Raw genomic sequence first — 24,166 nt, 5'->3', positions numbered from 1 at the left:
AATGTTCCATGCACAGAAAGTCTGATAGTGTCATCTCCAGCTACCCTGGAGCCTGACCACATAGATAGGTTTCCTCTACTCTCTACGGAGCCCATTTACAAATGTGGAAGGTATATGATTCTGGCATGCTCAGCACACAGTGGAACCTACCCTCAGAGAATAGAATTCACATCCTTTCCTTATTGCAGAATAGAACTCAACTCCCTCTCCCCAAAACAGAATTGACAATGCTCGTTTTTCTTTATCTTTACTATCTCCTACATTATCATTCTCTCCTAGAAAGTTTAATTTTTCTCTGTCTCCCCCTCAGTCATGCGTTAGGTAAAGTTGAGAAGGTTTTGTTTCTATTTGTCTATTCTACATCTATTAATTTAATATTAAGTGCCATAGTGATTATAAAGTACAATTCCACATAGGGCTGGTAAAATAAGGAACAGATTCTGAACTTTGAAAATAATATTCTTTTTAATTCCAATACCACATTTCCCTCTTCCCTGAATCTTTATATCTCCAGTGCACACAGTATGCTTCTTCTTTCTGCTGAAAAGACAGCATGGCGAGGCCTCACAACAGAAATAATCAATCATACTCTCTGACTTGCCACTTGTGCTGATTTCATCCTCCTTACATCTCGCCCACTCCCAGATTGCTGTCCCCTGTGGTCGAGGTGAGACCTGGAGTGGGTTGAAGTTCCTGGCGGAAGCTACAACTTAAAAATGATAATCCAAGATTGCAAATAGAGTGCTTTATTTCAAAACTATCCCTAGAACAATAATACCAGTGGATCTAAAGAAGGAAAAAAAAATCTTTTTATCACAAAGATTTGAATCCTAATGATAACCAGCACTTTGGTTCAACTTTTATGAAAAGATGGCGCATTTAATTTGGATGATTTCCCTCCAGTCACTCTGCACCATGCTAATGAAACCTTGTGCATGCTGCTTGCATAGAAATTGGGATCTTAGGCCTCTGCTTGATTCCTTGGGGTAAAGGTCATTCGGGGAAGCGAGTATGACTCATTGGGGTGGTAGGACAAGTCATGATTATTTTTGAGATTTTCTAATGTTGTTCCATTATGTGAGTGCACTCTGTACCTCTTCAGCATGGTCACCAAGATACCTTTCATCATCACCATGGCGATATATTTTCCAACACAGGACCGAGGGCCACAGCCAAATGGCTGGAAGTAGCGATGAGGAACCTACAAATACAGGAGAATTAGAGATATTTTACACTGATATAGATGGGTAGGAGCAGGATATAATTTATAGATAAATAATTATGGTTATGTCAGTTCATAAGAAGTTTAATTCCAATCATTGCCACTATCTAGACAAAATATTCAATGAGATTTGATAAAATCTTTGGACTGCAAGATGATCCAGAGAAACTTCTGAAGTTCTAGCCTGGCCCTTGTTGACTTTCAGATGATGAGCACGTTCCAAGATAGCTTCATATGCTTTACCTCTGAGGCCCCATCTCACTGCTTATGCCCAGATGTCTATTGTCAGCTCTTGGCAGGCAAGGCTGCCAAGAGACATAAAATGGTTTCAGTACAGGAGGACATTCAGCCCATCAGTCTGTGTTGACTTTCTGAACGAGCTGGTTCCATGTCTCCAACCTTATCTGTGGCCACCCAACGGTTTCCTGTCAAGTGTTGTTCTGCTTCCCTTTGCTCCTATTTCCCATTCAGGTGGAACTCAGTGGGTAAAAATATTTTGCTTCACATCACTTTCGCCAATTATCTTAAATCTGTGCCCTTTACTTCTCAACCCTTCTCCCATTGGGAAAAGTTTCCCTCCATCTAGTCTGTCTAGAACCTCCTCATTTTTTATGTTTCTGTCAAATCTCATCTCAAACTTCTCTTTTTTAAGGAGAGACATTCCAGGTTCTTCAATCGATTCTCCAAGTGTGTGAAGTTCCTCAAACTTGGAAGTATTCTTGGTGAAACTTCTCTGACCCCTCTCCAAATCCTTCACATCCTTCTTAAGATTGTAGTGCCCAGAACTGAGTATGGCGTATGAGTTGAGGCCGAACCGAAGATTTTTCAGAACAACATTCCTTTTGTACTTTATGCCTCTATTTCTCACAGCCAGGATATTGTATGACTTGTAAACTAATTTCTCAGTTTGACTTGCATTCTTCACCACAGATGTATGTACACACCTGGTCACTCTGTTTCTATACCTCTTTTGGAATTGTATCCCTTAGTTTATATAACTGACAAATGGCACCCCTACTCCAAATGACTTGTTCAAAGTTTGACAGAAGGCTAAAAGTTGAAAATACAGTGTGTTTGATTTCAGGGAGAAGTGAAGCCAGTTAGACCTCAGGGTTGATCCTTAGTCTATACTAAAAAGCTAAATTCATTGAGTGACAGTAGGAACATCACAGTTGGGGAAGGATAAATTAACAAGAGTTTCTGCTCCTGGTAATTGTCTGGGAATCATTGCTGAAAACACTGTGTGCCTCATCATCAGGTGGAGGCTTACCTGTGATCTTCTTCATAATCATACAGTTTGCTGGTCCTCACTATTATGTTTGTATCTAAACAACGTCTTCTTGAGTGAAGCTGCCTCAACCATAAACGAAAACTCTCTAAGTTGTTAAAAAGAAAAGAGAAGCAAAAAAGAACGGACATTTTTTGGGGGAAAATGTTCCTGTTGAAATACCTATGATTTGACTTTGCTGTAACCCTGATGAAAAGGTTGATGAATACCATACTATGTACGTACAAAACATAGTAATAATGCTCTGTGACTCTAATCATATTTGAGAAGATCTAAGTGAGGTTCTGCGCCCTTTTAAATCCAAGGGATGAGTTTAATGGCTCAAGACAGATTTTTCAACCAGATTTTTGAAACAAAAACTTAATAAAAGTATGATACAATTGCAATTTATTTTAATATGGCAGCTCTGATTTATGTTCCTACAAACATATCCACATACTCAGCTCCTCAGGCCTACCGCACCATTCAGTAATACAAACATTCAACAATGGGGCTCCCAGTCTTAAGATCAGTTTGAGTCAAATGGTGACTCTGGTTACGAGTAACAATTCATGGAACTGTATTGAGGTTCCTGGATTTCACTTAAAAGAAAGGGACTCTGAGGTTTGTAGTTTCTCCTCCCTGTTGGTAATATCCCTCCATGTATACATGTAAGGGTTTCTGTGCAACACCCTATCTCTTTCCAACACCCTGAATGTCTGTGTTAGTTCTCAAGTAGTGTTTACAGAGCACCCCGCTTGACTGCTTCCTTTATGCTTGGGAAGGAGATTAAAAATGACCTGACTGAATCAAACCTGTCCTTGCTGTAACATACACTAACTCATAAAAACGTTGACTGACACAGGTGCAGGTTTTATCTATCTGCAGGCTGACTGTGTAAAAGATGGATGACACAAGACAGAAGGCACCTGTTAACTGAGGGAGTATATTTGTTTCGCAGGCCCTGAGGACTGGTGACTGTTAGAATTGAACCCAACACAGTTGAGAAATGGCAAACAAGAACTGACTCAGCTCTTGTATGTCACTTTCGGCAAGCACGATTTTCACTCACATCTGAGTCAGGCGAAAGTTTTACACCACTTGCTCACGCAACGTTAAAGAAAGCAGCAACCAGCTTTGTTTGGAAGTCTGGCCAAAAATGCTTTTAGTAAATCAAGCGAAACGTTATGGTCTTTGTTGAAATCTGTAAAGCCTCTGTTCAATAAATAGAATTCCACTCCAGCCGGACTGCACTGGATCAGCATTGAGTCAGACAGAACATTTTTAATTTATGAAATGTAAGCATTATTGGTAAGATCAGCATTTATTCTTTGCTTTTGAGACAGTCTTGTCTTGAATGACTTTTCAGACAGACATACTGAAATAACTCAACAGAAGCTGGTATCCTGTCACTAAGTTTCCCTTTATTTACACATGCAGAATCCTTGACACTGATCCAGCTCCCCCAGAGCCAGCTCTCAGAGTGAACAGAACCTCTGACACTAATCTTCTTATCTCTCAGCCAGGGCTCCCTGATTGGACCAGGTTAACAGCCTCAAACAGGAAACTTGTGTTTTATGAGATCCAGTTGAATGACCCTGTTACAATCGCTACACATACGCATGCTTCCTTTTGTTTTCATTGTGAGGTTGAACTACAGATTGTTAGGCTGATATCAAAGACTACCAGAGCTGAAAATGTGTTGCTGGAAAAGCGCAGCAGGTCAGGCAGCATCCAAGGAGCAGGAGAATCGACGTTTCGGGCATGAGCCCTTCTTCAGGACTCATGAGCCCATCAAAGACTACCATCCCGTCAAGCATGGCTGACCAGGAGGCATTCCTACTCTTACCATCTGTCATTGGTGTATGGAGAGGATTTTCAAGTTGGCTGTGTTATGAATATACTTTCTGTAGCCAAAAACTCCTGGAGTGGGACTTGAACAATGAACTTCTGCCATAAAGCCAGCAACAATGCACTCTACCACAAGATCACCCTATCATTCATTGCCCCCTGTAATTGGCATTGAGAAGATGGAGGTCAGCCTGAGATAGCTATAGGAAGCTATTCTAAAAATGTTACCTTCTATATGTTGGCTTTGCTGACTCAGAGCATCAAGTAAGCATGAATTAGTGAAAACAACAATACATGCTGTAATGAACAGAGAAATGACAGCATGTTGCCACATACAGATCACCTTATACAACGAATATTGTCTTTTAACTGCCCTCATGAAGCTTGAATCATATGTAGAACTGTTAGGTATAAAGCTCAATTTTCAGCAACTCACATTTTGTGCAAAATTTTCCAGGTTGAACTCATTTGGCTTGAGAAAGAATTCATCTTTGTGCATACGGCCCAGGTTAAGGATAATATTGGTGCCTTTTTTAACTGGGTAGCCATCGATCACATCATCTTTAAGAGCCTTGCGCATAGTGAAGCCTACCACGGGCTGGTACCTCATACTCTCATAAATAAAATTCTCCACAGTCTTCAGTAGCTGCAGGTCACTGTTCTGTACCTCCCGTTCCCCTAAAAACAAGAAAGGAAGAGAAAACCCAGCTGACCATCTGATTTCTGATGCTGTTATGAAGTAACACATTAACATAAAATAATAATTCCAGTTTCCCTTGATTTTGCATCATTGGCACTTAGAGAATGGTCAGATGACATATCCCTGTGATTCAGAACTCGTTTGTTGTTTAAGACAGCTCTGTTCTGAAATGGTTAATTAACATCACAAGATAGACTCTGACTATCAGGATATAAAGGAGTGTTTAAAGAGTTTGAAGAGTCATCAGTGTCACAAGAGACCATCATGTATCTCAGATGTAATGGCGCTAGCTGCTAAATAATAGAAAGAAACCTATTTGTCGTTTGTCAAGATTGAGCATATCTGCTGCCTAATACTTCATGTTGTCATCCTTCCCTATTGGGTATCAGTAACACAGACAAATAGCCAGAAGCCAGTGAACCTACCCAATATCCCAGATGGTTGCTGTAACATCCAGCACAATGCCAACAGTGGTGGATAGCAGTGTCTCAGATATCTGCGTCAAAAAGTGAAGAGCCTATGCCCAAAATGTTGATTCTTCTGGTCCTCGGACGCTGCCTAACTTGCTGTACTTTTCCAGCACCACACTCTTTGACTCTGATCTCCAGCATTTACTGTCCTCACTTTCCCCTCCCAGATACTTATGATCACCAACAATTTGTTACAAAGGTATCTGAGTTCCCCTTTGAAGTGGTATCACTGTAGTGTCAGCTGTGGCTTACTGAATCGTACTTTGGCCTCTGCACCAAAAGGTTTTGGGCTCAAGGCTGATGGTTCAGGGCAGTACAGGGTGAGTGCTACATTATTGATGGTGCTGCCATCAATGTTAAGCCAAGTCTGCTCTCTCAGGTGGACTTAAATATACAATGCACTATTTTGAAGAAGCATAGGGCAGACTTTCCCACTGTCGTAACCAATATTTATCCCTCAAACAACATTGAGAGCACGTTCCTGTTTGTGGAAGTTTGCTGTGTCTAAATTGGTTGCTGTGCTTCCTATATCAGTACTTAATTTCAGGTACAAAGTTACAAATCACACAACATCAGGTTATAGTCCAACAAGTTTAATTGGAAGCACACTAGCTTTCGGAGCAACGCTCCTTCATCAGGTGACAATCACCTGATGAAGGAGCGTCGCTCCGAAAGCTAGTGTGCTTCCAATTAAACCTGTTGGACTATAACCTGGTGTTGTGTGATTTTTAACTTTGTACACCCCAGTCCAACACCAGCATCTCCAAATCATAATTTCAGGTGAAACACTTTGGAACACTTTGTGGTTGTGAAAGCTGCCATATTGTTGGTAAGTTTGGTTTTTTTTGTAACCAGTCAATAATGGGAATGCAAGTATGGCCAGCATAATAGCAAGGGATTAAATTGTGGGGGATGTGCAGGGGGAGTAGTTGATGAAATAATAGGAGACCTATTAACTGTAATATTAGGGGGAATAAAGTATGATATAATGGGAGAATGCAGTGAATCTAAAAGTGGAAGACGTGATGGAAGTTCCAGAGGGATGAAAGAAAGTTCTGCTAATTACCTAAAGGGGGAATATGCAGTGAGCATTGCCATCAATCATTCTGAAGAATTTTCCAATTCATTTTATTGCTTGGACTGGGAATCTGGTGCCCAGGATCTAGTCACCTTATTGACAACATTAGTTTATAGGTTTTCAAGTGGGAAAGCTCTCTTTAATATTATTTGGAATTTAATTCTATTTGGAAGTTACTGCTTCAGACTCCCTGGTCTGTCAACAATGGAGCTGTTTGTCCTGACTCAGGAGTTGTCACACAGACATAACAGTCACCACCTCCAGCAAAGTTGTATGAATTCTTTCTGGGATGATGAGACCCACACAATCTGAGTGGCTCCCTGTGCAAACTAATGTGCACAGGGTAACATCCACCTCAAAGTCCAGCACCTACTGACAGCTAATGAATCACAACTAGTGACACATTATCTCAACAAAACCTCACACACTGCTCTGTGATCTCCAAGTCCTACTGAAATAATCTCTAGAAACTGATGATGGTCCCACTGCTCGGTGGTGCACCTTCTTACTGACTATAAACAGCATCAATCAGACCCGAGCAGTAAGGCCCCAGGTTCGAACCTAACACAAACAGTAAGGCCCCAGGTTTCAACCTGACCCGAGTGCTAGGCCCCCAGGTTCCAACCTGACCCGAGCGGTAAGGCCCCAGGTTCCAACCTTCCTTGGGAATTTTGGAGAACCCTCTAACTGCTTGAGGAAGCATTGGGAAAGGATGTAGCCACTTGTTTCACAGGTGGAACAACTGCGTGTGACCGTGACCATTCGAATCATACCATTGTCCAAACACTGAACCGAAACCAGAAAGTGCTGGTGAAACTCAGCAGGTCTGGTTGCATTTGTAGAGAGAAAACAGAGGTTACCTTTCGAATGCAGTTACCTTTCTTCAGAACTGTTAGTAGCTCAGTAAAGGTGGTATCTATGCTGATGACATGGTGAGGGGGGAGGAATAAAAGAGTAAGTGGACAGGTGGAGAGATGGAACCGAGAGAGGGAGAATGATAATTAGGCAGACGAAGCAGGGAATGATAGTAAGCCTGGGTGTAATAGAAAATGATGATGGAGTTGATAGAGGAGGGTAGGTGGTAAAAATGAGTGTGCTGAAAGCAACCCAAGTCATGACAGGGCCTGGGGTGTGGAGGTGGGTAAAGGATATAGAGAAAAGGTGTTCAGGTTCTAAAATTATTGAACTTGATATTACGTTCTGAAAGCTGCAGGGTTCCTAAGCAGGACCTCAGATACTGTACTGCTGCCCTGAGAGACATATTCCTCGTGGTATCTCAACCATTCACACTGCGTCAACTGAAGCCAATGGATGACGCAAATCTTGAGATTGAGCAATAAATGCTTCTCCACTCTTCCAAATGAATAAACCCTCAAATGCATTCTTTCAACTCATTTTAGAGCAGGCACCTCAGTGAGGTCCCTTCCATTCTTCTACAAATGGTGCCCACCGCACAATATGAAGGGGACAAAATGTACATTTAAAATAACACGCTGAAATGAAATCAATCAATGCTAAAACTGATGGAATATTAGTCTGAAGGAGTCACACCAATGAGATCAGAAAGTACTGCTGTGCCACTGAATTAAGGTCCTCCTCACAAACTATTCATTGGAAATTAAGAGCAATTAAACCAAATTGAATTACATTGGGACTTTTCTTCATTGTCATTTAACGGCAAGATGCGATTCTAAGTTAAATGGAATCATAGCTTTAACTCTGCAGCAAATTGCTTTGGCAAAACCAAGGACGTGAGGACACTGTGTACAGAAAGAAGATTACAGAACAGTGCCATCAGGAAGTGCGCTAGCATCACTGTCACCAAAAAGACACTGAGTTGGCATTCTACACACTATGCCATTGTCCCAGTATTTATCGTTCTTTAAATAAACAAATAGGCATTTATGTTGCTCTCTTAAACCATTAGACATTATAGAATTTGAACCATTTGTTAACATAGATTGTAGCTTTGTTCTTCATAAAAACACTGATAACATCTTTTGACAGTGTAGCATCGAAGGTCTGTTGGCTAGCCAAACGGATACTCAGCAGGTTTGCAATGCATGAAAGTTGAAACAAAATATCTGTCTGAGTCAGTCCCCCTGCAGTGCAGTGACAGAAGACAAAGATGTTAGATTTTGCACTGGTCAATCTGAGTGGACAAATAGCCTCATAAAGGCATTGCTCACTATCACATGTGATAGGAACAGAGGGAGTCATGTGATGAGGAGGGCTGGACAGCCGACTGCAGAATGCAAATTCTTTGGCTTCACCCTTAGAGAAGGAACTGTGAAAACCGGGTGCTCCGGTTTCCTCCCACAGTCCAAAAATGTGCAGGTTAGGTGAATTGGCCATGCTAAATTGCCTGTAGTGTTAGGTAAAGGGGTAAATGTAGGGGAATGGGTCTGGGTGGGTTGCGCTTCGGTGGGTCGGTGTGGACTTGTTGGGCCGAAGGGCCTGTTTCCACACTGTACGTAATCTAATCTAAATTATGCTGTGAGCTAGTGTGGCAGTTCCTCCAGTTTTGATTCTCCAAGTTGCTGTATGGGTACAGAACAGGTCCAATCAGCAACCATCCCTTGGATCCTTGCCAACCTTGACGGTGACCCAGAAAACTCTAGCTGTTCCTTTTGCATTATTTAGCTGCTTGAGTCCTTAACAAGACGAATCCGATAATATTGGTCAGGGTCTCAGGCATCGTAAACCACCTTTTATTTCTTTTCTCTTTTGTGGGATGTGGGCAATGCTAGAAATGTTGGCATTTGTTTGAATGGACTGAATGTCTTTCTCGGCCATTTCAGAAGCCAATTAAGAGTCAATCACATGGCTGTAGTTCTGGAGTCACATGTAGGTCAGGTCAGATAGAGACAGTAGATTTCCTCCCCTATAGGATATTAGCGAATCAAGTGAGCTTTCATGGCAATCAATGATGTTTTATGGTCAGTATTGATGATACCAGCTTTATATTTCAGATTTGTTAATAGAATTTAAATTCCACCATGGCTACTGTGGTGAATTGTGAGCTCACTATTGCTAGTGCACTCGAGATGACTTACTAGTCCAGTGACAATACCAGACCATCACCATCTACTGTTTTATTTATGAAATTGCAAAATTAAAACTCTGAGTTGTCCTTAATTTCTTAAGATTATACCATTGTTTGTCAATTTGGAGAAATTAAAGGCAGCATCTTCTCAGTCACAGAAGGACTTAGTGAAAAAGGTGGGAAAATAAGGTGAGATCAACTTAAGGGGCTTCTGAATGTTGAGGAAAAGAAAGGTACCACTCTACAACCAAGTGTTATAAATCTCACTCCTGGTTGGTTAGAAGTCTATCAGCATCCATTTGCAGATATTAATGCCTCATTATTAGTTCATCTCACTTTACTGATGTGCAGCTTCCCATTCCCCTGCCCCCACCCTCCGCCGGATAGAAACTAGACAGTGGTAATTTGCATTCTGGATTAGTGGTGCTGGAAGAGCACAGCAGTTCAGGCAGCGTCCAAGGAGCAGCAAAAGCCCTTCATCAGTGGTAATTTACAGCATGGAAGTCAGAATGGTTACCTGGTGACTTATGCCCCTCATCTTGGACACAAGTCAGTATCATGTCAATCACCCTCAATGGTCAGGGACTACCTGCATCCCCTCTTCCATGAATATTGGAATCAGGCATGTACTGTCCTCAGTGTACCCTCATGGTGCAAGTCTAACCTACTTGCATGACGGTTTTACACTTTAATGCATTGCTTTGGAACACAAACTGTTGGATGTGAACCTTATGCATTGATGTACTGTTGGGAGTCCAAATCCATGCCCCAGGATCCCTTGAGTACATCATGCAGCATCAGGAATCAATTGCAATAATGGCTGTGAGACACAGGAAATGTATTGTGACGTTGAAAGATTGCTACCTTTAGCACCTGGGGACAAGCACTTTCTAAGGTCTGTTAGCCTGCATGTTGTGCAGGAGCTGCTCACTTCACACTTTGGGCTATAAAACACTGTACAGCACTAAGGATAGCTACCCAGCTCATTCTTGTATTTGCAACAAGAGTGATATTTGCTCACACAGCTGATATTGAACAGTGAACATATTGACAATGGAGTTTCACTTGGGCCACCTTTGTTCATCTCCCTCCCACTGGGCTCACTGCAGTGTTAGGTTCACAGCTGAGCTGGATGGAGCTCACCCAAAAGTGGTACCTATTGGCCCTAGAGTTTTGGTTGGGTTACCTCAGCAGCATTAGTGGCTGGAGGGCCCAAACATGTCTTTCCCAAAGGCAGGTGCACCTTCCTCAGTTTGAATTTCCATAGGGCTGAAAGGAGGCTGAGGGCAGGGTGGAGGTGGAAGGCCTGACCAGTTCTGGAGTGTCCCGAGGGGAAATGTCAGTTGGCCTATATATGGTTCCTCCTCTGGCTGCACCTCCCAGTCCCTTTGGAGAGAGGCCAAAGTCAATCACTATCCTGTTGCATTGCTTTAGCTGCTAAACTTCAATGGCTGGAGTGATGACATCTGTGTGATTATCCAGCAGATTTGGAATGTACTGGACCTGGAGTGTATTGAGTCCTCCAACCTTGAATCAGTTTGTTCTACATCTCTGACAAATCTGTCTGCTTCTCCTGCATTAGCTTGTGTTCTCTCCCAGTTCAGCTGCATTTTAGCTGAGACTCAGACATAACAATTACATTGGTGCAATGAAACATGAAATAACAACAGTCTTATCAGATTATAGGGCAACTTCTCTCTCCAATGAGACAGATGACTGGTGGTGGCTTAACCTAATGGTCACCATGCCTCAAGCAAGGGGAGCGGTTGAGAAGGAGAGGCCTTCATGGTAACCTCAGCCAGTGCAGGAAGTTGCTATTAGCATCAGTCTGCATGGCAAACTAACATCTAGCCAACTGAGCTACTGAGAGCTGGACTAACAGTCCAAAGATGTTCAGGTTAGGTGAATTATTCATGCTAAATTGCCCATATAGTGTCCAGAGGTTTGTACTTTAGGTGCATTAGTCAGGGAAAATATAGGGTAGGGGAATGGGTCTGGGTGGGTTACTCTTCTCAGGTTTAGTGTGGACTTGTTGGGCTGAATGGCCTATTTCCACACTGTAGGGATTCTATCTAATTCTATCTATAACAATGGAGACAGCGTTCTAGGTGCACAGTTGTCATTTGATAATTTGAGCAATGCTGTGGGTGCAGTGGAAGCTAGTGTGAGGAGCCGTAATGATTAGATTAGATTAGACTTACAGTGTGGAAACAGGCCCTTCGGCCCAACAAGTCCACACCGACCCGCTGAAGCGCAACCCACCCATACCCCTACATTTACCCCTTACCTAACACTACGGGCAATTTAGCATGGCCAACTCACCTGACCCGCACATCTTTGGACTGTGGGAGGAAACCGGAGCACCCGGAGGAAACCCACGCAGACACGGGGAGAACGTGCAAACTCCACACAGTCTGTCGTCTGAGTCGGGAACTGAACCCGGGTTATGGCAAGAGGAAACAGTTTTACAAATGATCAAGTGGGACATAATGGTCATTTGAGGTGGCAGGTCAAAGGACAGGAATGGCAATTGAACAATTAAATCCAGAATTAAATCCAGAAACAAGGTTCAAACAATGATGAGTTAAACTAAGAAAGTCAATCTGTACTTATTGCTTTAAACTTTTTCTCTATATCATACCTGTAACTTCTTGAATCTCTTCAACTATTTTCTTTTCCACTTCAGGGTGTTGGGCAATAAGCATTAGCATAAAAAAGATGCTGACAGACATTGTGTCTGGTCCTGCTATTAGAATTTCCAACACACTCTGCCTCACATTCTCCGCAGTCAGTTTCCCATGCGTCTACAGAACAGCAGAAAGGCAACTGTTATTCTGGGCATTGATATGAGCTTTATATTAACAAACATGACAGGCAAAAACCAAGATATGAACAGTCCTCAGGTGAGAGATACACAAAAATACAAATATAGTAGAAGAGTGATTGCCTACCTCTCAAATAAATCATAAATGGTTCACTAAAGTTGAACAAAAATACATTTTTTTTCACTTTTTTTGCTAAAATAATACATTTGCATTTGGATTTCCATTTGATTCTTTCTTTGTTGTGCTGTTACCTTTCCTCTGACATTATCATCAAAGCAGACTCCTGGCTTCTACCTGTGTCATGAGGGGCCAGGATTGAGCGTAGACTTCAGAATCAGCACAATGTGAATGTACAAGCTCAGCATGCAGAAATCATGCCGTGGACATATTTCCGATCATTTTTGAATGTAGGAACAAGCAAACTTCTTTTTTTTAAAACCGTATTTGCTCACAGGCTTATTGGTCAGCACACATTTTTCTGAAATAGGACAGATTCTTAGCCCTTAACCTTTAGTAAATGTTATTGCCGCAAGGCCACTAGTTAATGATATTCTTATTCTACTGTTTCCTGTCATGGGTGTCCTTGCTCATCATTGCTCTAAGATATGTGACAACTTTTATGAACTTTAATCATTTTGTCTTTTTAGCGAGTCTTTCTTTGCTGATTTTTATGTCATTTCATAAAGTGTCTTTAGACAGTATTCATTTTGAACCAGATTAATGAGACCTAGAGCACAGTCAGATGTAGACAAAAGTTGTGCAGATTTTTAAGTACAAATTAAGTGACAGCATCTATGTTAAGGTTAGGCTTGTCATTTTCTCGCCGATATTGTGACTTGGCCTCCACAGCCTGCTGTAGTGGAGAATTCGATACTTTTATCAACCTTTCATTATTTCAGTCCCAAATAATTGATCCCATATCCTGAGATTGTGTCTCCTAGTTCTAAATGCTGAATTGCTTGCTGCACATGCACATCTATTTTCATTGACTGGTTTACAAGCACAATTTGCTTTGCAAAAAAAACCCAGCTGCCTTTGTTTACTGCTTTCCAAATGTTCTGTTATCACATTTTTACAACAGTGTTTTGGACCAGGCCAGACCCATCAAAACATTTCAAGAAAGCAGCCCAAACTCTAACTTTGCTAGCTGTTTTAAGTGGGTGTAATGCAGATATTCTAGGAGGGATACAGTTGGTCAAACTACTTAGTTTTAAACAAAACAGAATTTACTTACAAAATTACCAAATGAAACACAAATGAAAGAGAACAGAATACCAAATAACTTGACCTATCCAAAAACCCAACAGATCATTCCAACTTAGTGATGCCATTCCCAAAACTTGCAACAATCCCCATAAACATTCTTTGGCACAAAAGGTAAAATCAAACACAGGATCTTACAGGAGAGAAGTCAGAGAGAGATCAGCATGGACCTGCTTCCTTGGGTCCAATTTCTTTTCAACTCTACTGTGCTAAACCTAAACCAAATGAGATGGAAGCTGAGCTAGGAGAACTGGCCCACTCCCCTTTCATTGTATAAGAGATTTTTTTAAAACTTAAAAGCCTCATGCCTGATGCTATATCTATTAGCTATAATGAAATTGACCCTAAAGCCTTTCAACTTAGACTTTTCTTAATCTGTGTCTTTTGCAACCTCTCTGAAAAAAGCCAAGGACAACATAACCTTGTTAAAGGAGCAGCATTGAGACAATAGGCTCCAGCATTTACTCAATGCTGATGTTAGGCTAGGCCTGTTTTTCCTGATCTGTTTTTCCTCCTTTCCTCCTTTTTTTAAAATGGTGACATCACATTTGAAGCCCTCCAAATGTAGACACTGTTCCATACTCGATAGAATTTTGGAAAGAAATTCAGAAATTCAAAGAAATTTCATGCACTAGAATTCAAGTCAAAAATGTTCTGAAACAGACATTCAGACAATGTAGTATCAATGTAATGACTATATTGATAAACACCATGATATCTTTGTATATATATATATAATGTGAACTCTTTTGAATTGCTATTTTCATAGATGCGATTACCTGTGCAAAAATCAGGTCAGTCGCAAAGTCACTGATGTCTTGCAGTTTTTCAGCTTCTTGCAGTTCTTGTTGCTTCTTCAGCAGCAGTTCTTCCACTGCATCTTGTAGATCCTGGCTAGAAGTACAGAACACATCACAGCTCAAAGTAATGTTGTGCACATGAACATTTACTCGAAGGTAGCAAATATTAGGTAAGTTTACACAAGAAATGCTGTCTTGTCAAGAGATGGCTACAGTTTTAGGATGTAAGTTTGCTCGCTGAGCTGTAGTTTGTCGTTTTCTTCCTCCTTGGTGAACTTTATGCCTGTGACGGTGTTGTTGATAATGTTAAATGTCTCTTCTGTCTTGTTTCGTTTTGTGATGACAAAGGTGTCATCTACGTAGCAGACCCAGGTTTTTGGTTTGATAGTTGGTAGGGCTGTTTGTTCTAGTCTTTGCATTACTGCTTCTGGTATGAATCCTGATAGTGGAGATCCCATGGGTCTACAAACAAACCAATGGCACACCCATGGGCCTACAGCTCAATGAGCAAACCTACACCCTTAATCTCAACCTGAGCTACAGACCTTCACAAACCTTGCAATAGATGGCTACAGGATTGGAAAAGAGTGATTGCTCGCAGTAATTAGCCAGAAAATAACATGCACAAAGCTAAGGATACATGCAGCAGAGATTTGATGGTACAATTGGTTCTAAATTTATAACGAGGTTTTAAGGTTCCAACTTCAACATCCTGAAACCTCGCTGCTTCCTCATCTGCCCTGAATTGTTCCTCCACGTCCACTTTAGGATGGTGACCACTTGCTCCAATCTAATGGTTCATATAGTTTACAAATAATTTTTTAACATGTGGGATAGGTTTCATTATTTTGAAGGGCTGCAATATTGAAGACATTTTTGCTTATCATGAAGCTGTCTTCCAAGCTACAGTCACCCTAAGCAATGGGTCCAATATGTATGGGTGACACAGTGGTTAGCACTGCTGCCTCACAGCGCCAGAGACCCGGGTTCAATTCCCACCTCAGGCAACTGTCTGTATGGAGTTTACATATTCTCCCCGTGTCTGCGTGGAGTTCCTCCCACAGTCCAAATATGTGCAGGTTAGGTGAATTGGCCAAGCTAAATTGCCCATAGTGTTAGGTGTAGGGGAATGGGTCTGGGAGGGTTGGTGTGGACTTGTTGGGCTGAAGGGCCTGTTTCCACACTGTAAATTATCTAATCTAATAAAGGTAAGTCGAATAATACTCACGCAGCTTTTTCATATTTTTTATATATCCACTTGAATTTGAAGAAAATGTCTGGCTTGAGCAAGAGCGTTTGCCACGTGTCGAAATACTTCTGAATTTTAGACACAATTTGGCCCTCTACAAAGGCAAGATAAAATGTCAAATGTGCGAGGTCTCCTTTTCCTCATAAACACATCGTTAATGCTGCAATGTTGAATTTGAATGTGTATTTGAAGCCATGGCCCCTCAATATGCAAATCTGTGAAAGTGCCTGGCACGAGGTCATAAATTGTCTTGTTGTTTATTAAAAAACATAAGTCGAATCCAATCCTGCTCATTGATGCTTCAGATTTCCACGAATTCCAATTTGTATCCCTGATTAACGTGTCAGTAGAACATGAGGTCCCTGAACATTTATAATAACATTGTGTGTCAGCAAGTTCATGAATAAAGCAAATACATTAATGAATGAAAATGGCACAGATGGATTTTATGTGAAGAAGACAGTGTGTTTGTAACTAATGTTTTTATTTTCAGTGCCAGATTGGCTGCTATTCGGATAACATTACAATTGGCATTGGATCTGTCAAAGTGAATTCTAACTCATTTAGACAGCATAGACAAATTCAGCATTGGGTTATTTGAAGCTGTATATTAATAATTATAACTACTCATACTCCAGTTGACTGCTTTAAACAGGATAGAAATTCGAATTACCGTGCATCGGAACTCTGAGAAATAGCCTGTTGGAAATGTCTAGTGTGATTGCTCTCAGGAACAGCAGTATATCCACACAGGCTGTAGTGCTGGTAGTTGTGGTGCTGTTACTCCCCAGTAATTTATCCAAGTGATTACGAGTCGATTCCACACTCACAGCGAGAGTCCTCTGAAGACCTGGGCCAGTCAAGGCTGAAACAGATGCACACAATGAATCCTGCATTGTACACAATGGCTATAAAAACACGCATCATTTTAATTGTAATTCAATGTGGAGAAAGAGTGCAGTCCTGATGATGGAGAATAGAAACCGACAGAATTGTGGATGCTGCACATCAGAAACAGAAACAGAAATTGTTGGAAAGGCTCAGTAGGTTTGGCAGCATCATGGAGAGAAATCAGAGTTAACGTTTCTGGTTCAGTGACACTTCCTCAGAACTGATGGTTGCTGGGAAAAGATGGCTTTTATATCCAGAAGATAGGGTGGGAGAGGGGATAAGGAGAAACAATAGGTGTAGATAAAGTCCAAAGAGAGAGAAGAACAGTTGGATAGACAAAGGAATGGGAAACGATCAGCCTGGAAGAGTAAATTGCTTTTAGTGGACAATTAGTAGCACTTCAACACACCATCTTGTTTTCTGGCTCACTTCTCTGTCTTGGGCTTACTGCAGTGCTCCAGCAAAGCTCAGTACAAGCTGGAAGAACAGCACCTCATTTTCTGCTTGAGAGCACTGCAGCCTTCTGGACACAATATCAAATTCAACAACTTTAGGCCTTGAGGCATCTTCTCCCATGTCCTTAGCCTAATCCACACACACCAGGCCTTGTTATCACATGGTTTGCTATTCCACATACCCATTGTTAATCACTGGTTGTCTACTAACAGCCATTCATTCTCCCAGGCTGATCATTATCCACTCCTTTGTCTGTCCAACTGTTCTGCTCTCTCTTTGGGCTCTACCTTCATCTATCGACTACTCCTCTCCCCAATCCCATCCTGTCTTCTGCATCTAAACCAACCTTTTCCTCGTTACCATCTGAGGAAAAGTCACTGGACCTGAAACGTTAACTCTGATTTCTCTCCACAGATGCTTCCAGGCCTGCTGATGGAGATTTCTATTTCAAAAAACCTAAATTATATTTGAGAAGTAAATAAGAGGCTGCGCTAGAAATCTGAAATAAAACCGGGAAGTGGCAAAGAGAGGAGCAGTTCTGAGCACATATACAAAGAGAGAAATGGAGTTATGAGGTCTTCAGAAATGAAGAGAGGTGGTAAAGTGAAGGGCTTTATGCTTGTGTGTCTTGCAGAGAACATCTCAATTCCTTTTGAATGGAGATATCAGGACTTTGAGGAAAAGCATTTCCTTTGAAGAGCTTGTGAATGTAGCAAAGTGGAATAGGTGCATTAGAGATGAGGGATTTAGTGACTGATGGTCCATTCTCTGAGGTTGCAGTCTGGGGAACAATTAATGGGTCAAGAACTACAACTGGAAATGCAAAGTAAAAAATTACACAACACCAGGTTATAGTCCAACAGGTTTAATTGGAAGTACTAGCTTTCGGGGAGTGCTGTTACATCAGGTGGTTGTGGAGAATAAGATTGTAAGATACAGAATTTGTTGCAAAAGCTTACAGTGTGATGTAACTAAAATTATATATTGAAAAAGACCTGGATTGTTTGTTAAATCTCTCATCTGTTGGAATGACCATGTTGGTTTCAGTTCTTTCATATGTAAATCGCAAAACTTTTTTAAAAGTTACATTCTCAAGTGAACTTTAACAGTTGGTGTCATGTTGGCCCAGATAACGTATTGAAGGTGTGAGCTGCTCTGTGTAAGACTGTCTGTGCCACAATGGTCAGACTGATTCTCATCTAAAAAACAGATATACAGAATCTTACATAGATTCATGCAGTTTTTGAGCAAAGTAAAATGTAATTCTGCAAGTACAGATTCACCTCACAAACATTTGTGTGTGTGTGCGTGTGTGTGTGTGTGTTGGGGGAGGGGGGTAGGTTACAGGTGTCTGTGAGAGAGTGTGTGAATGTCTGTGAGTGTGAGTCTATAGGGATATAGGTCTGTGAGCATCTCCAAATCTCACTGGAAGTGATTTGGAGATGCTGGTGTTGGACTGGGGTGTACAAAGTTAAAAATCACACAACACCAGGTTATAGTCCAACAGGTTTAATTGGAAGCATTAGCTTTCGGAGCGCCGCTCCTTCATCAGGTGGTTGTGGAATGCTGAAAGCTAGTGTACTTCCAATTAAACCTATTGGACTATAACCTGGTGTTTTGTGATTTTTAACTTTGTACACTGGAAGTGCATAGACTACGAGTTGTGATAAACAGTGAAATTCTGCCTTAGTTAATTTGTAATTGAATGAAATCAATCATTCTGCAATAGGAAAACAAGCACAGTAAATTCATCTCCGATCCACAACAACAAGAATTTAAAGTAAAAAAGATTCTTGTTCAACTTATGAATCTTGTTCTCTTTAGACAATATAGTTAAAAACCGCCCTAGAATCAAAAATGACTTAAAACAAAACACAAGCAAGCCACTTTGCAGCTCTACGTTCTGGCCCTTGACTCTCACTATAAAAATAGGTAACTTGTTCATGATCAGCTGGAGGTGCATGGCATGTGCAGACATCTATTGCCATTCAGTTTTCTAAGTCAAACTGCTGGGAAATTGACACGAACAGCGTTTCTCTTTGCTAAACATGGAGAGCATACTCTGAGGAACACATAATGTATACATGAAAACAATGACCAAGAGTCCAGACTGATGACACCCCGTCCCATAACCACCTCATCCTTACAGCTGCAGTTTATTGAGTCTCACTCTCAGATCACATCAAAGTTTGATTTTCTCACTCTGGTGCAGTGGCCAGATCAAGTGTTTGTCTCTGATGCTTTGGCGAGCCAATTAAGATCTGATTTAATTAAGTTCTCTGTCATGAGAAAAGATAGATGAGTCTGGATACACAGGAAAATGGATTGAAATATTAAATGTAAATGGAATACAAGTTGCTCTGCTGTAATGCATGTTTCATCCATGCGAATTTGCTGCAATATGATTGACAAATTGAGTACACTGTTTCCTAAAGCACAAACTTTTAAAATGTGTGTCAGCTGGAACGTGATTACTTTGTCAACACTTTAAGCACTGTTTCTGCAGCACAATATTTCGGGGCTGCCTAAGAATTCAACAATGGCTTTCTAGAAGAACCATGTGTATAAGTAATGAGGGGGAATAAAAAGAATAATGTAGGTCACAAATGCAGAAGGGAAGGAGGAAAAAAAGAGAGAATACAATAATTAAAGACAGAAAGAACGAAAGTAAAAATCTTTAACACTGAGACCTCATGACAATTCAGGGAATTGCAATCTTCCCAATTCTGGTCAGGTTCCTAAACTTTGGCTTATACATCTTCAATTGAACAATGATATTACAAAAAATAAAGCTATTTGAATATCAGAAGTGGATTTATTACCAAGATACTGATCCAAGCCTACATAAACAAAATATCAAAAGAAGATCAAATAATGAAGCACTCAAATTCAGCTTGATCTTTCTATTCTCTTCCTCTTTTAATTATTTTAATTGTTTAATTTGATGGTTCAACAATAGAAAATTCAATCTTGAATCTTGTCTTCCTGCTTTGCATTGGAGTCATTTCCAAACAATAGACTTTAACTGTACAAATTTTTCCTAATGCAGTGCCCAACTGACAGAAAACCTTATATCACAAACTTCCAGTCACCTCATGGGATAAAATATATTCAAATGGTATAGAAAAAAGTTACAGCTGATGTTAACACAATATTTTTGAGTTTTTTTAGCATCATTCTCTATGATCTCAATTTTTAAATCTATGGCTTCCACTGAAGACTTACTTTCACTTACACAATGCTGTGCTGTTGCCAGAAATCTAAGGATTAAAGCAAAAAAGAACTGTGCCATGTAATTGATCCTCTCTTTAACTTAACTCCAGTCAGGCATCACTGGAAAAGCCACTTTATATTACCTATGGTTGGTTAATAAGGCTGTTAGTTATAAGACCATTGGGTCCCTCAAATCTACTCCACCATTCAATGGAATTATGGTTGACCTGATAATCCTCAAATCCACTTTCCCACCATTTCTGTATAACCTTCAATTCCTTACTGATCAAAAATCTATCTTAACCATGAAGATACTTAATGACTCAATCTCAGCATTGCAGTTCTAGTCTCCTGTCTATTGGAAGGATAATGTGTAATGTACAAAGGTTCAGAAAAGATTTCCAAGGATGTTGCCAGGGTTGGAGGATTTGAACTAAAGGAAGAGACTGAATAGGTTGAGGCTGTTTTGCGTGGAGCGTTGGAGGCTGAGGGGGGACCTTGAGGTTTATAAAATCATGAGGGGCATGGATTGGGTAAATAGACAAGGTCTTTTCCCTGGGGTGGGGGAGTCCAGAACTAGAGGGCATAGGTTTAAGGTGAGAGGGGAAAAATTTAAGAGTGGCCTAAGGGGCAACTTTTTCACACACAGGGTGGTATGTGTGTGGAATGAACTGCCAGAGGAGGTGTTGGAGGTTGGTACAATTACAGCATTTAAAACAATGGGTGTATGAATGGGAAGGGTTTAGAAGGATGTGGGCCAAGTGCTGGCAATTGGTACAAGATTAATTTAGGATATCTGGTCAGCATGGATGAGTTGGACCAGAGGGTCTGTTTCCATGCTGTATGTCTATATGACTCTATGACAGTTTTCTGTAGCAGAGTTCCAGATTTACCACCCTCTGAGAGAAAACATTTCTCCTCTGCTCTCTTCTAACTGGATGCCTCCTTCTTCTGAGATTAGGCACTCTGTGCCCAGACGCTCCCACAGGGGGAAATAAACCTTTTGGCACCTACTGCGTCAAGACCCCTTAGAATCTTATGTTTCAGTAAGATTGTCTGTCAATCATTTAAACTCCAATGAGTACAAGTTACTCAATTTCCCTCATAAAAAAAATGCAGATTGACCTAAGAAACAGTCCCTGGAGTACCTCCAATGCCATTATATCTTTCCTAAAATATTATATATTTTTTCTCTATTTAAGTAGATTTTATCTCTTGTATTATTCCTGCCAAAGTGAATAATGTCATATTTTCCGGCGTTAGGTTTCATCTGACTAGTTTTGCACACTCATTTATCCCTCTGCAGCCTCTTTGTGCCATCCTCACAATTTGCCTTCCATCTTTTTGTTTAGCTTTCTGCAAACTAGGCATTCATACATTCACTTCCCTTATCCAAGTCATGAATATATAAAATAATTAATAGTAGGCCCAACACTGGTTCCTGCAGCACACCATTATTTATGGATTGCTATCCTGACATTGTTCCTCTTGTACCAGCTCTCTCTTTTCTATTAGTTAACTGGTTCTTAGTTGGTCGAAGATGGTAATAGTGAACCTTCATATGGAACCATGTAGTGGTAGATACTTTTTGTAGTGGTTGACACAACTGAGTGGCTTGTAATATCGCTCCAAGAGGCAGTTGACAATGACACTTTGCTACACACTCTCGTTATGTTCATTCTACAGTTGAGTGACGATTGCACTTTAATTAAGATGGAGATTTTCTAATTTCAGTGCAGTTAATTCCATGTACCTTTATGGATGGATCTCTGAAGTGTATGCATCAAATCATACCCACAGTTGGGTCCTTCGGGACAGACTTGTTGTACACTAGAAGATAAATACTTTCAGATAAAGTGCAGATGTAGACTTTCCAGAGAAAGTTTTATTTCAACCAAGTACTCACTATAAATCTCAGTCACCTCCTAGCTGATTCTGCTTTATACAGATTTGAATCCTCTTTTAGGTCAAACAAGTAAACAAATTAGTCCAATTTAAACCAAAGTAAAACAAGATAGCCCCTAGGACATGGTAACTCAAACTGAGATTTTAAGAGAAAATTAGCAACTAAATTGAAATTTGTATACATTTGAATGTAATTTCCAATTAGTTTACAATGCCCTTTTTCATTGTTACCCTGAATTCCTCGGTATTTAGCATCTTATTAACAGGCACTAACAAACCTGAGGGAGCACATTTCTGTCAAGTTTTGTGAAAGCTTCTTACCTTTTGCAAAATACGGACGTGTCATTTTCCAAATGGAGGGATTATTGTTGAAGATTATGCCATTTTCGTTCATACCAATGCACTTAAGCGCCTGTTTGTTTCCAAACCTGGATATGTAGTGCGCCTTCCTCATCACATGGTTCACAGCAGAGGATCTGAAGAACAAATCGGAATTAAAAGAATGAGATCACTACCCTGGGTGATCAGCTTGTCTAATCCTGGTCATTTGCACAGGATAAGGTCAATGTGGAAAAGTCATAAACTCAAAGTAAAGTCATAAAATACCTGTCTGAGTTTAATTATAAATGAGACAAGCACATCAGAGGATCTAGACAAGAAATCAGAGTTGGAAAATGATATGTCACAAACCTTGGTGATGCGTTAATAAAAACTGGCCATTTCCACATTGCAATAAATACAGAAAACTCTAAAAATCACAGAAAAGCTGTTTAATTTTAATGTAAGGGAAATGCATTTTTCTGTTCGTCAGTGGCAGTGTAATTAACATAATGTATCACAGAGCAATGCTTGGGAGAAAATTAGTTTCCTGCAAACTTGCAAATTGATTTACCTGCTAATAATAAGGGTTTCCTCACCATGGATCCACACTCTCACTATCTGGCCGTACTTTTCGTTGTAATAATTGCTGGCACTACCAATTCCCATCCACAAGAATCGACCATAAGAGATGAGAGGTCCAATACCCAGACAGAAAGAAGGACCTGCTTAAAGACATTGCACAGTTAGAAAGCACCTCTTGTTGACACGCTTAATAGACATATGCACTTTTTGTTACCTGGCAAAGTTGCTTTCTTTTGCAAAGTCTTGACAAAAATGAAGAGCAGCCCCAGGAAAAACAGCAGAGGAGCAGTGGCCCTTGATCCCATTTCAGGCACCACCCCAGTTGTTAGATTCTGATGGGCTGGTTTTGACATCTTCAACAGCGTATCACCCAGGGCAAACTGCCTCATTTCGACATAAGCTGAATTTTGAAAGAAATACAGTAGATTGCAAATTATGTTGAGGCTGTTTCTGTTCAGGAGTGTATTGCAGTTGAAGTGTATTGCAGTTGTCGATCAGTATTAAATTGCCTTGCACGAGATGCATTTTTATAAGGCAATAGGGAGGGTTCAGACAGGAGGTACTGGAAATGAAGTCAAAATATAGAGATAAGTTACATTTTCAAAGTGAAAATTCTTAGTAACCTTGGTATAAAGCAACTAAAATGCCTTTTTCAGTGCTAATTTTTATCTGTAATCTTGTCCTTGAACAGTCACTAGTGGCAATAAACTCAGCCTAACTATTGAGGTTGATCATAATTATATTAAATACATTTGACATGTCTATAAATATTATTAAGTGCATTTTATTTTTTGTTAAATTTGGTGGACTATAAAAGATTGTTGCTCATAAATATTTTTCTTTTATCTGCAATTCTTATTTCTTTTAGCTTCTAGTAAATTTATTTCCAGATGCACTCCCATCTCTTTTAATTCTTGGTAAAGACTGAATCTGGTCACTAATTATCTCCTCTTTTATTAACCTCCTGTCTTTTGTTTCCTGCATGCAAACCCCTTGCCTGTATTCCAGGTGAGCAATTCATCATGTT

At 40.4% G+C, this 24,166-nt stretch overlaps 1 protein-coding gene across 1 annotated transcript; it reads right to left on the bottom strand.

Annotated features, from left to right (window-relative positions):
• Positions 1-961: 961 nt before the first annotated feature.
• Positions 962-23,528, bottom strand: LOC132834197 (aromatase). Its single transcript, XM_060852863.1, has 9 exons — positions 23,354-23,528; positions 23,129-23,279; positions 22,558-22,712; positions 16,445-16,636; positions 15,751-15,865; positions 14,502-14,616; positions 12,276-12,438; positions 4,777-5,018; positions 962-1,201 (listed from the first exon to the last, which is right to left on the bottom strand). Exons 1-9 carry the CDS (start codon positions 23,526-23,528, stop codon positions 962-964), a joined length of 1,548 nt encoding a protein of 515 aa, XP_060708846.1.
• Between the last annotated feature and the right edge of the window lie 638 nt (positions 23,529-24,166).

The sequence above is a fragment of the Hemiscyllium ocellatum genome, chromosome 39 (assembly GCF_020745735.1).
Source record: "Hemiscyllium ocellatum isolate sHemOce1 chromosome 39, sHemOce1.pat.X.cur, whole genome shotgun sequence".
NCBI lineage: Eukaryota > Metazoa > Chordata > Chondrichthyes > Orectolobiformes > Hemiscylliidae > Hemiscyllium > Hemiscyllium ocellatum.
This window is presented reverse-complemented; position numbering and strand designations above follow the sequence as displayed.